This window comes from Eufriesea mexicana, unplaced genomic scaffold, assembly GCF_001483705.2.
Source record: "Eufriesea mexicana isolate 0111107269 unplaced genomic scaffold, ASM148370v2 scaffold745, whole genome shotgun sequence".
Lineage (NCBI taxonomy): Eukaryota > Metazoa > Arthropoda > Insecta > Hymenoptera > Apidae > Eufriesea > Eufriesea mexicana.
In genome coordinates, this window is record NW_016908908.1 from 153566 (window position 1) to 172545 (window position 18980).

The window sequence follows — 18980 nt, forward strand, 5'->3', positions numbered from 1 at the left end:
TCGGTTTACATTACCGACCGATTTCATTTTCACGCGTATATTTATGGAGTAAAGGAATTCTTACCGTAACCGTCTCGTGTGCGAGAAATTTTAAGAGAAAAGAAAGAATTTCATGTGAAAGAATAAAGTGCACAAAAAAAAAGAAAAACGAGCTATATCTTTCTTTCGTGCGGAATGAGAAAGAGTGAGAGTGCGAGTGAGTGAGAGAGAGAGAGAGAGAGAGAGAGAGAGAGACCTATGTAATCGAAAGTTTTCACGGAACACAAAAGAGCACACGAAAAATATATGTATACTGTAATATTAATTCCTAGTATACTTTACAGTTATGCGAATGTTGCATTATCTGTCTGTTTGTTCTATGCAGGTCCAAATGTATTATTGTATCCAATGGAATATTATATATGAAAGAGAAAAAAATATATATATACATATATAATATATATATGTACACAAAAGTTATAAATATTTTGTTGATTATCCTTAATTCACTATTTCTCGATATAGTGCATTCGCATTGTATTTCATGACTTATATCCGATAATCCACGTTGTATCTCACGTATATAAGTCTTTGGATCGAGTACATACAATTCTATGAAAATAAGATCTTCAATGCGTTTCTGTCACTATTAAGCATATTTAAACATACTTGCGTTAAAAACACATTAATATCGATAAAGGAGCAAACTGTCGTTCCAATAAATGTTATTTTAATAAACAGCTGTATAGACGTAGTAAGTAATTCGTACTTATTTTTACGATAACCATCGCTTTTTTTATTTGTCCTTGACATCGTTGAAGATGAATATATGTTTACTTATTCCGATGGCGATTTACTTCAAGGTCGAGAGATTAACCTGCCAAATAAGGACGCATGGGATAATCCAGATGGAGCTTCGAACTTATAATTTTCGAGCATAAAATGTTATTAAAATTTTTTTGTATTCTTTCTTTTTTTATTTTTCTTCGAAGCATTTATATTCCTATCTGAACTGTCTACTCTTCATTCCTATTCTATTGATTTCTTTTTTTATATATATATGCATAGCACTGACTGAAAATAGACGAATTTCTATCAACGAATATTCATTTAATGTATAATTTAATTAAATTATATGAAATAACATACTTTTATACATGTATTTGTAATACAAATATTATTATTCTAAAATAAAATTCTGCATCGTGTATGTAGTATAAGTAAAACATTTAAATATTATTCTAATGAATTATTTAATCAAATATTATGATGCTTAAAAAGTATTAAGTTATTTCTGTAAAATTAAAATTAACACAAACGTTTAAATTATTGATGTACTAATATAACTATAGTAAAGATAATGAAGATTAGATTATTAATATGTACGATACTATCTATGATTCGAGGTTTTAATTGTCCAATTTAGTAGTTATTATAAATATTTTATATTTCCCTCTTCAGTTATTGAATTTAATGTGTGCATCATACGTATACAATTCGCGAATAAAGCAAAATCTTTCGAGAACTTCATGGCGCATGCTCAGTAATAATCCCGCATGTTAGATGATCAGATACGAATGGTTGATTGTGCATAAAGTGACAAATGCTATTTTTTCTTCGTATTACTGAATATTTTATTACGATACATTGATATAATAAGCAGATAGAATTTTCTCGAATTTGCAATTATAAAAGTATCAATATAAATAGAATATTATGTTTATGTTGTTTTAGTTAGAGGTCTCTATTTACTTACATTGATATAAGAATAAAAATTCACATAGTTTTGTAAACAATACATTTAAGGTTATGTTATCATAACATAAATCTTGTAGTGAAATGTTAAAAAACAATTTCATCTAAATTAAACATGTTTTGAGAATTTTTGTACATATTTAGCATATAATCAATTTTTTGCTATTTAATCCTGTAAGTGAGCTTAACATCTAGACAGATGCCAAGTGTTAAAGATGAATCTGAGGCAGAAGGAGAAGAAATGTCTCATGACAGCAACGAAAGTAATCAAAGCTCTGCATCCTGTGACAGTAGTGCAGAACATAGTGATAGTGATGATTCTTCAGAAATGGATGAAGATGAATGTGAAAGACGACGTAATGAGTGCATGGAAAACTTAGTAGATTTAGAAAGACAATTTACGCTTCTCAAAGAACAGTAAGTAAATCTTTTTATAAAATGATTTCTTAAATATATTTATTGTGAAAAGAATTTTGCTATTGCAAATATGATTATAATTTTTAAATATAATTTCAGGCTTTATCGTGAAAGAATTACCCAAGTAGATACAAAATTAGGAGAGGTTCGAGTCGGAAAATCGGAAGAATATTTAGTACCATTAGAACGATTAAAAGAAAATATGAAAACAAAAACAGAGGTAGCTGGAATATTAAAACAATATAGACTACAAAATATTCAAAATAAATTCTTAGCTGAAGAACAAGCAGCTTTGCAAAATTTTGAAAGTGAAAAAGAACTAATCTGGGACTGCATTCACAATGATTTACAAGAAAAAATACGTAGACTAGAAGAGGATAGAAATAATGTTGATATTCATGCAGATTTATGGTTAAATTCTAATGGCAGAAGACGTAGAAATCACACTGAAAGAAGAAGAGCCGTTTCTGTTGCTGGACCTTATATTGTTTATATGCTTAATGATGCAGACATTCTTGAAGATTGGGCATTAATAAAGAAAAGTCTAAGCAGTCGAAAAACTGAAATAATATAATGCTATATATAGATATAGATACATTTTTAAAACTATTACAATCTTAATGATGTTAATGTATCGCCCTTTTATAGGTGTAAGATATATAGAAAATATTAGAGCGATCATTACATTCATTTTACGATACAGGCACTTTCCTTATATTTGTTACATATATATAAAGTGTCTTCTATAAAACTTTTGGATCTCTATAGAGCTACATTATGTAGTTGATAAATAATGTGTGAATGAACTGATGGAAAAATTTGATAACAAAATGTCTATGCCTTTACAAATACAATTTATAAATTGATAAAATATTGATTGCTTGTGAATATAAATATTATTTTGTTTATGATTGTAGTTATGTTTAGTTATAAAAATAATTTGATATTATATGTAAAAATTTATTTAAGAAATTTCATTAAGCTTATTTATAATCAGTCTTGTAAGATATGTTTCTTGAACGTTATAAACATAGTCTTTAGCATTTGATATTGACAAGCTTTTAATTTAGAATTTATTTGTGAAACTCTAATTGGAAAAACCAATTTAATTTTCAGTGATATATTGTTATACATGTACAAACTGTATCATAACAATTGAATATATTTCATATTTTTGAATAAACTTTCAATAAAAATAATGTTTCTAAAAGATTTGATTTTCTTGATGGATGAAAATGGTTAATGTTTATTTAACATATCTGTACTAACTCTAGGTAATTTAAAAACAAATGTACTTTTATACCTGAATAGTATTAACTAATTAATTTATGCCAATATGTTCTAAACAAGGAATCAAAATAATCAAATGAATATGAATTTTAATTAATATGTGGTTTAAGAATTTATTACTTTACTTGTGTAACTAATATTGTTACACAGGAAAATAATTGCAATCAATTTATTGCTAATGTATAATAAAAATCAGACAAAAGTATTACAACATGATAAAATTAAAACATTAAAGTAATACAAATTAAGGATTTAAAACATATCTAGTTAACTTATAATCCACTGAAATGCATATATTTAATATTATATGTAATTATATATTTCTTTATAATTGCATTATTTACAGTATCAAAAAATTGAGGAAATGTTTAATAGAAGAAAGTATTATATATATAAGCCACTCTATAAGTATAACAGCGCTTCCTCAACTTGTTTTTTACATAAAATCAAAAAACTCATTGATAAAATTAAGTAATTAAAGAAAACTGTGATAAGAGACTACTAATAGTACTATAATTAGAGATAAAATTAAGTAGATAAATTGTAGAAATAACTATCATTTAAATTTAACTAAGAAAATAAGGTTAATATAATAGTTAGATTTTATTTATTACATTTTCATGTAAGACAATAAATTGAAAGACAATAAATAATAATATGTTTTATATTTTTATATAAATTATTTGTCCTCTTCAAATTTATTTGAATCATTTTTATGCATTAATTTTAGTTACTATATAAATTATATTTGTCTTAAATGCATAATAAGTAAAATTTGTTTGTAACATTTTTGTTCTAACTAAATGAAAAAGAAAGAAACATTTATTTATTTCTAATAAAATATTTAATTATTAAGGATAATATTATTTTAACCTTTAATTGTATATTATTTATGTATAATAATATTAGACACGAAATACAATATATACAAGTAAACTGGAAGTGTTGCTTTATTATATTAGTGTATTATATAATAGTAATATCTTAAAATAACATAAATAATTTAGGCATTATAAATAATCTATGTATTTTTTATATTATACAGGATAAATACATTTGTATTGCAACTTATTTATTTGTATATATAATATTAAACGTGTATTTAAATACATAAATAATTTAAAATAACTGTTTAGCACTATTTTATGTATAATTTAAAGTAACTATTTTAGCATTATTTTACAAATTCGCGCGCTTGTACGCTAATCGCCATTCAGAGAACATGAGTAATACAGTACAGAGACAGTAAATCATACTAAAACTTATATTCAACCGGCAACAAAATTACGTAATTTTTATGATTTAATCTTAAAGATATTTCAAATTATATTGATTAAAAGATTTAAGATTATTCGTATATAGATATGTTCTTGTTATCAATAGTCTTAGTTGAGAAACTTTAGGTTTAGCACTTCCGTTATTAGATTCATACGTGAGGGGATCTGAATCGATAGTCAAGTTACGTTCATGATTTGAGGTCAACTGTAGGACAGTATCATTCTACTTCGAACACTCCAAGAGGATTGTCATACGATAAGCTAGGTGAGCATATTTCCTTCAGTTTTATACCACATGTAAAAAATTATATCTTCAGGAATTTGTGCAAGCTACATAAGATATCAAGATTTCATCTCCTCCTATTTTGTAGTGTTTTGTTTTCCAAATACATTAAAAAATGTTTTTAAGTCGTGCCGCATACATTAAGTGCCGAAGTTTCACTGTAAGGTCATTATATGCGATAGTTTGAGTATATTTTAATTAATTTTGGAGAATACATCTTTAAAATCAAGAAACTATTAATTTCATTTTAAGTTTGTTAGTTTTTTCCAGTGACCTTGTCAAGGTCAAACACTATTATTTCCAACAATCTTGCCGGTATTTTAATTTCATACGCATCCTCTGAATAAGTATTTAAAACACTTAAATCTAAAAACAGTTTGAAGTAAAAGTTAAGGAGAAACAATCTATTATTAGAATTATTTGCTACTGATTTATAGTTTAGAGGTTGTGGTGTATTATCCTAAATGTAATACATGAGTATTAAATATCCTGTATTTAATTACTTTTTACTTCTGGAATCAGAATTTTGTTATTGTCACGCATTTCTGTTTCAGACTTCTAATCACTAAGTTCAGTACTTCTGAATACAGTAAGAAAATGCCAATCAAAAGCATTAAAGCACGTCAAATCTTTGACTCTCGTGGTAATCCTACTGTAGAGGTAAATTATAAGAAATGTAAAATATATTGAGTTATGTTTTAAATATAATATCAGTAGTTATGAAATAATGATTTATTTTAACATGATTTTTATTTTTTAAATATTCTATACATTTTTAGAAACATACATTATGTAATTTATGTAAAATATCAGTTATTTTAAAATATTTTTCATATATGCAAAAGCTATAATACATTTGATTTAACTATAATTCAACATAATATATTTCATAATTGCTAATAATATACTTCGATTTTAGGTTGATCTGGTCACAGAAAATGGACTCTTTAGGGCTGAGGTACCATCAGGTGCTTCTACTGGTGTTCATGAAGCTTTAGAACTTCGTGATAATGATAAGTCGAAGTATCATGGAAAATCTGTCTTCAAAGCTGTAGAAAATATTAACAGTATCATCACACCTGAATTATTAAAGGTATTGAAAGTTTAATATTTAAGGTTTCTTTAATTTTTTGCTTATTTGTCAAAATTTACTAATTTTTATAAATACATCTCAAATACGTAATAAGAAATAAAACCATTTAATTTATTAACTAATTAAATTTTAAATGTTTATTATGTAGTCAAACCTGGAAGTTACTCAACAGACAGATATTGATAACTTACTTTTGAAACTTGATGGTACACCAAATAAGTCAAAACTTGGTGCAAATGCACTCCTGGGTGTTTCATTAGCTGTTTGTAAAGCAGGAGCTTCTAAAAAGGGAGTTCCTTTATATAAGTACGTATGATTTTTAACTTATATTTGGTATTCTAATTTATAAATGAAGTTACCTTAGAAAATTATTTTAAGAGTAATTCACAATATTTAGATATACATATTTTAATACAATAATTATATTTATTGATAATATATGATGTATAAATGTTTTAGTATATATTATATAGGTTCTAACAAAACAGAAATGTATTATAATAATTTAAAATTACTTCAAATCGTCGAAATTATTTATATAATAAAACAAATAAAATTTTACATATCTATTTGATATGAATGCCATTCTTAGTGTTTCAGATATAATAAATAATTTCGTAAAATATTTTATAATTGCAGATATATTGCAGAATTGGCTGGAAATCCCAATATTATTCTACCAGTTCCAGCTTTCAATGTTATTAATGGTGGTTCACATGCTGGAAACAAGTTAGCAATGCAGGAGTTCATGATTTTACCGACAGGTGCTGCTAATTTCACTGAAGCTATGAAAATGGGTACTGAAGTCTATCACCATTTGAAAGCTGGTATTAAAAAGAAGTTTGGACTTGATGCTACTGCTGTTGGCGATGAAGGTGGTTTTGCTCCAAATATCTTGGAGAACAAAGAAGCTTTAAATTTGATCATAGATGCTATTAAAGTAAGTAGTAAATAATCAATGTTTCCATGAGCTATGATTCTCATATTAAATATACTGAGTTAAGTAGTTCACCACTAATAATTATTACGTAATTCAGGTTGCTGGATACGATGGAAAAATTAAGATTGGTATGGATGTTGCTGCATCTGAATTCCATAAAAATGGAAAATACGATTTAGATTTTAAAAATGAAAAGTCTGATCCAAATACATATTTGGAACCACAAGCTTTGAAAAATTTGTATTTGGATTTTGTCAAAGAATTCCCAATTGTATCAATTGAAGATCCATTTGACCAAGATGACTGGGGTTCATGGACTTCTATGACATCTTCCACTCCAATTCAAATTGTGGGTGATGATCTTACTGTTACAAATCCTGAAAGGTAAAATTTAAATCTATTTAAACTAAACTATTTATAGTATTGAATGAGTGACTTCTATATTTTAAAATATAATTGCGTTAATTACATTTCTTTTTTACGTTTATAAGTACCGATATTATTATATATTTATTATATATTACAGAATTAAGACAGCTATTGAAAAGAAGGCTTGCAACTGTTTGTTGTTGAAAGTTAACCAAATAGGTACTGTCACAGAATCAATTAATGCCCATAAACTTGCTAAGAGTGCTGGGTGGGGTACAATGGTATCTCATCGTTCCGGAGAAACAGAAGATACATTTATAGCTGACTTAGTTGTTGGTTTATCGACTGGTCAAATTAAAACGGGTGCACCTTGCCGTTCAGAACGTTTGGCCAAGTATAATCAGATTCTTCGTATTGAAGAAGAATTGGGTGCAGCTGCCAAATATGCAGGAGAGAAATTCCGTAATCCTCAAGCTTAAACTGTAATATATCTTTTTATTAACACGAGACTCTAGTTGTTATATTTACTGCAAAATAAATTGAATATATACTTTCATAATTGTTCAAATTGTGTTAATGAAGTAATATTGAAAGTCGTTACTGTTATAGCATATCAGCCTCAAGAAATATTTAATTGATAGTGATGAATTCAAATGGGAATTACAAGGTATAGGGTCTCTGTTGAAGTTATATCATCCAAGGATCAATATGCACATATTTATTTTCATGTATTTACATATATCATGTTGATTAAACAACATGATTAATGCTGTTGCCAATTTATTAATTTATTTGAATAAGGTATATTGGGAAATATAAATTGTATTTTATTTTAACTTCCTTTTTAATATATTATGGATATTTTTATCTTGTTCAGTAGTCCATAAAATTACACCAAACTTCGTAATTAAAAATACAGTAAAATAGTGAAACCTGATATTTGCCAAGTTAGAAGCACAAATTACAAATTGTTAACAATTCTCATAATTATAGATATTATATTTATGAGTATTATACAAAACACTGAAAGTGAAAAAGTTTAATTCTGGTTTATTCTTAACCACAAAATCCATGATTAATTAAATAAAATCATTAAAAATCATTGTAAATCTTGCCAAGATGTTTAGTAAAATAAATAAATAAATAAAATCACAATGTACTGTAAGATTTTTCCCAGTAATTCCTATGTAATTTCATTTAATGAATTTAAAATTTTTTTTAAATTATAAAAATCGTAATTATTTAACAAAGTTACATTCTATTTTCAATTTATAATTCATGATTATTATTTAGTATTGACAATTACTGCAAATTTTATCTATAATTTTAATAAATTATGTTATGCAAACAATGTAATTATTGCAAATTAGCATTATGTATTCGTGAAAAGTAATTGAAATAACACAACAATCTAACGCATATATAAATTTCATTAGTAAATTTATATAGCTAAAAATATAACAAGATAGTATTTTTAAGGTTATAAAAGGTACACATTTATAGTTTTCACATTGTATTTAATCTTAAAATGTTCTTTTTAACGAAAAAGCTACTATATAGTTAACATGAAATATATAATGTTAATACTTTATTATTTTATATAATGAATATTATTTAACACGGTTGTTAATAATTCCAATTAATTAAAATATTTCGTAACACTGATAAATATATGAATCTTGTAAAATAAATGCAATTATGGAACAAATTTTGAAAAAGGGTGTTAAAAATAGATACAAATTGTTGATGTGATATTTTTTTAATATTCTTTATAGACATTGGTATTTAGCATTTGTTAACAAACATACTGAAACGGTAGATGTATGTTCTATCGAGCAATAGTAAAGTTTCTCAAAAAAGTTCAGATAAAAATGCAAAAGCTAGAAGAATATCTTACAATTAGATATGTATCTTCGAGTAACAAGTCTGATAGTAAGATCACTTGCGATCAGGGCCAATTGCGACAATAAAGCTAATCAAAGAAAACTGATGTTACTATGTCTATCCACTATACATGGTTTTATGCTATTTGCTTGGACAGCGTATTAGAAATTTTACTTTTGTTCGGTAGAATTATCAGTTTCCATTGGTACTCTTTAATAGACTTAATAATTTTCCTTAATTCAATATTATATTAGAATTTATATTCAACATTGTATTAAATATAATCAATTATCTGTAATTCATTGTCAATATATTGTTACATTAAGAACATGGCGAGTGTAACGAATGTGCTGTATAAGATATGAAGGTAGTAAAGGTAAATTCACATTTGTATAATTTAAATTACATAGTATAAATAAATTAAGCTTTACGTATGATAAGCTCATTCCTTCTCCTTTCCCTCGAACGAGTGATCCAAAATAAGTTGTCTTGCTGCAATTGAAAATAAATATTAAAATACATATTTTATAAAAACAGACATAGTTACACATTTTTATAAACAAATAACTTTTCATTTTTAAATTATCGTCGATTTTGTTTTCTTTGATAATTCATCACAAGATATATACTGGGTGTGCCATAAATCAGTTCCCATGATTTTTTAGATATTTTTGATATTCCAATATAAAAAAGTATTTTGTAGAAAAGTTAATCACTACTTAATTGATAAAATTCACAAAAATGAAATTGAAAAAAAGAAATCATAATCACCATGAAGATTTTAAATGAAAAAATTTGCATGAATTTTTAATTTTTGTAATACACGCAAATATGGAATACATACTTGGAAGTAATCTTCAATTTCTTGAAGTGTGCAATTTTTTGTTTCCGGCAAAGCGACGTAAATGAATATTGCCTCCAGAAAAGCGGAAATTCCAAAAATGATAAAGACACCAGTAATGCCTACTGCGTCTCTCATCTGTTTTAATAATAAATAAAATCAGAAATTTACGTAATACATTATTAATGTTACTAAGAATTTTACCTTGTTATTTTTAGTTTGGTAAAATGAATATTATCTAAACATGTAAATAGTTTTAATATTTATACGAATAATGTTAGTAAATTAATTCATTGATTATTAAAATTTTTATATTTGAAATATGTATGAAATATATAAGTATACAAATTACAGGCAAGAAGACTTACTTTAAGTGTTTCAAAGAAGGAAACTTTTTATGTTATTTAATTTACTTTAATTCTTTTAATTCCATTTTTCAATTTTTTAATTTTCAGTCATTTGAAATTTACTTTTATTGCAATCAATTAGGAAAAGTATATTAATTTCGAATAATTAAAATCTTTATACTGACTAATTGAATTCTGTTATTTAGTTAATTAGTTTAAGTATGTTATTTAAATTTTAAAAATTGATTTTTAAGATATTACTCAATTTCTGTTTAATGAAGTATTTTTTCTTTTAGATTTGCATTAGTTGCTAACTTAAATAACTATGTATTTTTAATTGCAATTTTAATTTTCATAGTATTTTGTAAATATTAAATTTCGTATAATTTCAAACGTACCATAGGGAAAACTTTTGTAACTGCAAAGATGAGTAAATTGAAAACGAAGAAGTTGCAACCACCGGCAATTCCACGAGCTCTTTGCGGAAGTAATTCCGCAACCATTAATCCTGGAAGTGCCATAAGTCCCACGGTGTTGGCTGCCACGTACAATAAGAGAAAAGTGACAACGACATAAATCTAAAAATGTAAATATAACGTAACAGATTAGAATTTATCTAAAAAATCTTTTTCATGCAAACAAATTTAACGAACATTTTTTAAACATTTCAAACATTTTTTACCTGCATATATTGTACATTGAATTAAAATTTTTTAGATAAATAAATTTAATGAATTAGAAATTTATAAAATTTTTGAGTTTTTTATATAAATGAATTTTATAATTTTACTATAATTCAGAAGAGATATATTGAGCTTCTAAATGAATGTCATCCTGCAAGTTTTCTAATAGTTAATTAATTTAATATATGTATGTGTATGTACTATATATCATTTAATGTTTCTTTCATGTAATATTAGCATTTTATGATGAAACAAACGTTAAATAATATTATAAAATAGTAATGCAAATTTGATTTTATTATTTATTAAAGGTATAAATAAGAAAATTTTAGTTCTAAATAAATTTCTAACAAATAATTTTAAATGAATATTTCTAATGAATATTTTATGACTTGATTTACTATTTATACTTTATTAGTCTGAGAATAGTAAATAAAGTTGATAATTAATATAATTTAATATAACAAATTAGTAAATAATAACGAATGAGTTAACGATTTAATATAATATTTTTCTTTGCTTAAGACATAAACAAAAGCAAAGAAGAACTAGAAAAATTATTAGTTTCGATTAGTTCGAATATCTGATATTAAATAACATACACGTATTATTTTTCATTTGACAATAAAATCATGAATGCAGTTAGAAGTTATATTTATATTGTTCACTCATTTGTTTTTACAAGGTTTTAAAACTTACATCGATAGAGGACTCCTCCTTCACTAACATGTACACCGCGAGGGCTAATGAAATGAAGCCCGTCCCAAGAGCAGAAAACATCCCCAGGCATCTTCTACCCATTTTTAACAACAAAACACTTGCCACTGAGCTGAACAAAAGTCTTGTAACTGCTGTAACTACTGCAGCTAAGTAATTGTTTATTCTGTTTCCACCTGTATAATAAAATTGAAGAATAATATATTATTATGTAATATAATATTAAATTCAATATTATTATGTAATAATATTATATAATTACACTGTAGCACGATTAATACGATAACAATATTCCAAACTATTAGGTACAGAACAAAATGTGATGCCTCCATTTTGCAATATGAAGTTGAGAATTACAAACGTGATTTTGTTGGGTTTTTACTAACTAGTAAGATTGTCATATATATATTTATTTTCTTCTCATATAGTTACAGTTTATAAAACATGTATAAATAGTGAAATTTATAATTCATAACAATTTGTTCACAACGTAAATTTATAACAAAAGTAAAAAAATTAATAAATTAATAAATTATTGGCTATTACTTGAACTTATAACGTATTTATGTCAAAATGTACCTATAATTTGTGAAAGGCTTATAAATTATTACACTTATTGTTAATAACAAATTAATATTATTAATAACAAATGGTTTACGATGTAAATTTATAATAAAAGTGAAAAAATTACCAAATTATTAACTATTACAGCGGAAAAGTAATATTGAAAAGTAATTTTTTCAGGAATGTAAATTTTTCAAGAATTGCCTATTGGATATTACAGATTAAAATTCGTGTAGAACAGTGTTATCAATTCTTCAAAAGGAAATAGAATTATTCGTAAAAACAGAAAAAGGAAAAAAACAGTCGATGAAAATAAACTTGTAAGTAAGAAATTGCAAATTATCAAAATCGCCGTAGTGGCATCACTGAAATCCGAAGAATTAAGAGTACTCTAATGTCGTTTTACCAAAAATTTTAGTTCGAGTAGTAAAAAGTAGAAGTAGAAAAAAAAATCGATAAAAAGATAAAGAAAAAGAAAATAAAACTACGTCAATGTAAATAAAATTAAATAATAAATTATAGATTATCAATCTCGCCATAGTGGTAGCAATGGAGTACAAATAATGAAGAGGAGAAAAAATTATCGATAAAAGTATAAAGAAAATAAAATAAAATTAAATGGAAATAAATAAGATTAAATTAAATCGAAATAAATAAAATTATGTAATAAATTATATATTCTGAATATTGCCATAGTGGTAGCAATGGAGTAAAAATAATGAAAAGAAGAAAAATATATCGATAAAAGTGGAAAGAAAATAAAATTAAATTAAATTAAATAGAAATAAATAAAATTTTGTAATAAATTCTAAATTCTAAATGTCGCCATATTGGTATTAATGCAATGCAATGGGTTAAATGTATACAAATATCTCCTTACCGATATCTTCAATGAGATCCACTGCGTAGAAAACGATGACGAATGTCCCGCTTATTAATTGCAGAATGTTGAAAATGTTGATGATCGTCAATGGCTTTAAAACACCAGGGTCGAGGAGAGTAGAAATGGCGGAAGAAATTCGCTCGATCCGTGACGTGTCCACAACTCTTCTCGCCAGATCTGCTTTCGCTCTTTCTTGCAATATTTCCATCTCAACCTCAACCTTTCAGAAACACGAAATATGGTCTATTAAAATTACTGACATGTCTTCTGATAATCAGCAGATTTCATTTTTAACATAATTTTTAATTTGCGTGACAGTTTCTGAAAATATCACACAATTTGAGTGTTTTTTCAGATAAATTTGCAGTTTGAAAATTTTTCACATTTTTTTTTTTTTATTTCATCCCATTATTCTTTTAACGTATACACATTTACTTTCTCATTTTATTACTTGGTTACATTTATGCCGGTGTTTATAAAAGTGGCTTAAGTTATGTTTCGTTTCAAAATATTAGAAGTATCAAACTTGAATTATATTATAAATTAAAAAATTAATTACGATAAAGGTATAGATTCAATCTGATTGTCCAATTTTCCATCATTTTGACGATAATAATTTTATAAGGAAATGCAACACAAAAGAACAAGCGATAAAATCATTTCTCGTAATCTTTGACTTAAGCCACTTTTATAATTAACGACACATTTTACATTTAATATATCGAATATTTTAATACATTGGAGACTGCTTTTTGGAGTATATTCAAAATATAAAAACAAACAATCAAATAAAAGTTTTGATGGTATGGAATTGATTGTCAACAGTTGAATTTCAGGAATGTTTCTCTCTAACAAATAAAAAACGTCATACGTGGTATTTTTATATTAAATAAAATATTTCAAATTGTATGAGCGACGTAATCTATTTTATGGACGACGTTCTAAAAATATAAATAAATTAAAAGAAGACAGAAAAAAGAAATAATTTTATCGTTATTGAACATTTTAGTTAGACTGAACATTTTAGACTTCTATTCGCCTTCATGATAACTCAAATACATCGATATATCGCCAAGTATCGATAACTTATCGATAATCGATAGTCACATTTTTAGGCTGCAAGTATCTTACGAACACATACTGTACCTGTTTCTCGTTATCTCCTCTCAACCATAGCAGTGCCTTCTTTGCTTTCTCGGGTTGGTTCTGCCTCACGAGCCAGGCAGGACTCTCAGGAATCAAAATTAGCGCGATCAACGCCAACGCAGGAAGCACGATTCCGCAGAAAGAAACGGTGGGCCACGTAAAAGAAGCCCCTAAGGCGTATATTATGACGATACCCATGCAATAGAAGGCGAGAGTGCCACCTGTTAGGAATCCACGGAGTCTCGGGTCCGCCATTTCGCCCAATATAACCTGTCGAAGATGATTATTACGAAACTTGTGTTTTACGTTATATGATAAGTTGGTTATCACGAAATTTGCGTATATAAGAATATAAACATTTGTTATTTATTTTTAATCGTATAAGTCAGAGCTTTTTAAACTTTTTCATTTGCGACTATAGGACTAATGTAAATATGAGCTGTTCACTGCACAAATCGATTAACTCCACTTTTTAAAAAATTTTAAATTTAAGTGTCAAAGCACTTGGTATAGTCATAACTGTTTATATTTATAATAACTTTCCCTGATAATTAAGATTAGCACCATTAAACGACAAAAAATTTTTGGCCACTGAATAATAAATAATTTATTTCAGAGGTCACTTTGATTAACGCCGTACTCTAATGTAAATCGTTGCAATAATGCAACTCAAATGCACTAGCAAGCCACGAATGATAACGGTGAATTTTTTAGTGCCGTCTTATCAGAATTTAAGTAAAATTTAGTAAAATTTAAATTTATTACTTTTTTCACTTGCCAAATCGATTAACTCCTCCAGTAACATAAAAATGGTAACATTACTAACGATTACGTTTTGGCTATTTTTTCTTATAAATTTTATATACCATTAGATGAAAGTTACATTTGTATTTATGCATTCTACAATGTTTATTTCGATTTAAATTATAAAGGGAATTTTAAAAAACAATATACATTATTTCACTGCATTTCTCCACTTTTTGTTTTATGAAGTTAATCAATTTGTGCAGTGAACGGCTCATATATAGGTACATAAAATAAATAAAGAAATAGAATATTAATTACTAAAGAAAATATAGCAAACAAATAGGTAGGTACTACAGGAAATTTGATTTAAACAATTGATTATTATATATATATTTATAATTTTGATAAAATAAATAAAGAAATGAAATATTAACTAGTAAAGGAAATATAACAAAAAAATAAATAAGTACTAATGGAAATTTAATTTTAAACAATTGCTTGTTATATGTACTTGTAATTTTGATATTTATCTCTACTTACTGGGACAAAAATAAATTTAAAGTAATCCAATTTTTCGCAATTTCCACAATTCGATCCGCATTGAAAAAGGTCACGATATAAATAATAATAGACTCGTTCACAAAATTGATGGATCACCAAATTTTTACTAAAAAATTTACGATTTTTTAATGGCTGGAATCTATAACCTAAATTTAACGTATTTTCTTCTATTGACATGTGTTGATTAAATTATATCCGTGGATTTAACGTGGTTTTATTAACTATATTTGTCAAGTAAAAATATCTATTTTTTCATCTAGACCAATGTATAAAGAAATATTATAGTTGAATATTCATGCACGAAAGATCGTGACTTTAATTTCTCAAATTTCTTGGAATATTTGGAGTATTGAAATAATTACTTTGAATACTAAAAAAAATAGAAGAAATAAAATTCTTTTTCTATTTTCAAAACTAGAACTTGCTTTTATACCATGCAAGGTACTCTATCGACTTTTGCAGTCGTTCGAATAATTACATACTATATATGGGAACGGAAATTTAGTATGAATATTTATAACGAGTAAGTGAGTTTCGAGTCTAAGAGATGCTAGAAAGGATGGAATACTAGAGATTAGAGTGTGAAAGAAAAATGTATGATCAACCCAAAGTTTTGAGTGTACGTGACCGAATGTGATCTGGGGATATTTGCGCAGTTTGGTGGATTCAACGAAAGGGGTTGTAAAATAGAAAATAAGGGGATGTGGGTGGGACATACAGGGCGAGACATATGAAACATTTTCAATACGTTTATTACACAATTGTTATTTCACGTAATAATTATAATAATGATAATTATGTATATACGAGAGAAAAAAATTACAATTGCTTAAATTTCTTTACTCTAATTGGAAATCTGAGCACTAATATTTTCTGAAAAAAAGAGAAAAAGTAGCTTTTTTGTGTTGTGATGATATATGTATATGATTCTACGAAGAATAAATAAAATAAAATTGTGTAAATACGTACATATACGCGTGTAATTTCCAAGTCACATAATATTATAAAAGGTTATTTGTTAAAAGTACACGGATTGCATTTAAATTGCATATTTCGAAAAAAAGAATTTTATGAAAAAATATTTCAGGGAATTATAGTTGCATCTCAAGGTAGGAAGAGAATTGCATTGATGCTTTTTAATTTTGTAGATGACTTCGAGGTTATTTGAAGGTCAATTCCATTTTTTTAAATGAAAATTTATCACTTTTATCAACAGATTTTTAATCTTCGTCGAAAAGGTTAGTAACTATTGTTAGAAAAGACATATTTTTGTATTTGATAAATAATTTTTAAAACGCACGATGAATATTTTGAAATTTTATTTAATATTTTGAAATTGAAAAATATATGTAATTTTACTAATTTTTACTGTATTTTATTACCATATTTACTCACCCCCACTCCTATTTATCACTGTTCAGACACTCGAACTGCTTTGTAAAGAACAAAACATTTTTCGAATCAGGGTCAGTAAAAAATGCGTTCTTCGATTTCATAAAACTTTATTTTCTAAATGAAATTTGATTAAAATTTTTCGAAAATGACTTTATTTAAATTAATTTGTTGTAAAGACATTGAATAAACTTGGTTTACTTGTAACCAAAATTCGTCATTGATCTTAGCAATTAGTAGGAAAAAAACAGTTTATTTGTACTGATTGATTGTACTGAAAATTTGTACTGATTGTAAAAGCTTGAAATGAAAATTCGTTTTTATTTTATTTATTATTTAATAATAAAAAAGAATTAATATTTCTTACCTGGGCGGGTACTGCCATTAAACCAACACCAAATCCAAGTACAATTCTTCCTATTAAGAGGCAGGGAATGGTTTTAGCAAAACCAATAGCGAACCAACCAACAAATAGTGGTACTGCTGCAAATTGTAGAGCACCACGTCTCCCAATCCCATCCAATAATGGACCAGAAACTAAAGACCCAATAGGGGTAGCTAGACTGTGAACTGAAGCTGAAAGTCAAATCACAAACACATGCTCCATAAAGTATTAATGTACGTTTACAATGTTAGAATTTTCGAAGTACAAAATAAATATAATAATAATAATAATAATAAAATACTTTAAATTGTATAAAATGATATTTTATTTTAATTTGCGAAAAACGCGTATTATAAAAGTATTGTAAATTATTTGAAAGGAATAACAGTAAATTTTAATTATTATACCTTACGAATGACTTATGCAAAAATTATATTTATTTAGGTAGGGTTTTGGAGATGCTTTAATATCAATAACTATAATAATATGTAATAAAAAATTGAATTATAAATTTTATAAAAATTTAAGGCTAATAGTAATGAAAATTCCAAATTGTATGTAATATATAATAATATGTAATAAAAATTCCGAATTGAGTTTTGTACACTTTTCTATGATCATGGTAAGTTAAATAAATGATAACATAATGTCGAAACTATTCAATTTCTGTCAAAAATTTTCATGCCTTGCAAAAAGATTCCATTTTAAAAAACGAAGTTAACATTCACATGTTCTTTACGCATACGTTTAGAAGAATATACTAATATGAGATTATGTGTCCCCTAAATTGTTTAATTTTTATTTTAAATATTTTTCAGTATTATCAATAATTTCGAGGATATTCAAACGAGAGAAAGATATTTAAATGAGTCACCCTGTATATTAGCCACAGTAATATAATTATCAATTATTTACGAGTTGATTAATTCTATTTTAATTAAAATTCCATCTTACAAAAAATAATTACCAAAGTAATTAAATAAATTCATAAATAGGGATGAAGTCTTATGGTATTTAACAAGACATACATTATCACGTTTCATTAGCTCGTTTAATCAATATTTAATAACATCATAATTCCCAGTAATGCTGAAATTAATTGACCACTTGCACATAATTAATTGTTTCCAGATAAGATAACCGAACTTCACTTTCACAAAAATTTATCAACAGAACAAAACAAGAATATTACAACTCAGATTCTAGCTTTCTAAAAATCAATACAAAACTGAAACAAATATTTTTTAAATGTTTGATTCAAAAATTTCGTTATTAATAATATAATTAACTTTGTGTCATAAAAACTTTGTTCATTTGTAAAAGAAAAAAAGATTATAACTAATTAAAAATTTTATATTCTCAGTATAATAGTAAGTACATTAATTATATACTCGAAGACACAACCTTAAATTAACAACGTCCTCCAT

At 25.9% G+C, this 18980-nt stretch overlaps 3 protein-coding genes across 3 annotated transcripts in view; 2 read left to right on the forward strand and 1 right to left on the reverse strand.

Annotated features, from left to right (window-relative positions):
* Positions 1–1912: 1912 nt before the first annotated feature.
* Positions 1913–2777, forward strand: Brms1 (breast cancer metastasis-suppressor 1-like protein). The gene is made up of 2 exons (XM_017898875.1): positions 1913–2151; positions 2251–2777. The coding sequence occupies exons 1-2, from the start codon at positions 1934–1936 to the stop codon at positions 2723–2725; spliced, it is 693 nt and encodes a 230-aa protein (XP_017754364.1). The 5' UTR covers positions 1913–1933; the 3' UTR covers positions 2726–2777.
* Positions 2778–4843: 2066 nt separating this feature from the next.
* Positions 4844–8086, forward strand: Eno (alpha-enolase). Its single transcript, XM_017898871.1, has 7 exons — positions 4844–4983; positions 5556–5661; positions 5921–6094; positions 6243–6400; positions 6734–7034; positions 7132–7418; positions 7561–8086. The coding sequence occupies exons 2-7, from the start codon at positions 5599–5601 to the stop codon at positions 7880–7882; spliced, it is 1305 nt and encodes a 434-aa protein (XP_017754360.1). The 5' UTR covers positions 4844–4983; positions 5556–5598; the 3' UTR covers positions 7883–8086.
* Positions 8087–9624: 1538 nt separating this feature from the next.
* Positions 9625–18980, reverse strand: part of LOC108546662 (facilitated trehalose transporter Tret1-2 homolog) — an 18647-nt gene continuing 9291 nt past the window's right edge. Inside the window, exons 4-10 of the mRNA XM_017898872.1 lie at positions 17536–17744; positions 14469–14738; positions 13320–13542; positions 11858–12051; positions 10874–11053; positions 10132–10266; positions 9625–9779 (exon numbers count right to left, since the gene is read on the reverse strand). Of these exons, the coding sequence (XP_017754361.1) occupies positions 9708–9779; positions 10132–10266; positions 10874–11053; positions 11858–12051; positions 13320–13542; positions 14469–14738; positions 17536–17744 (1283 nt within the window). The 3' untranslated portion in view covers positions 9625–9707. The remainder of the gene's footprint in view (positions 9780–10131; positions 10267–10873; positions 11054–11857; positions 12052–13319; positions 13543–14468; positions 14739–17535; positions 17745–18980) is intronic.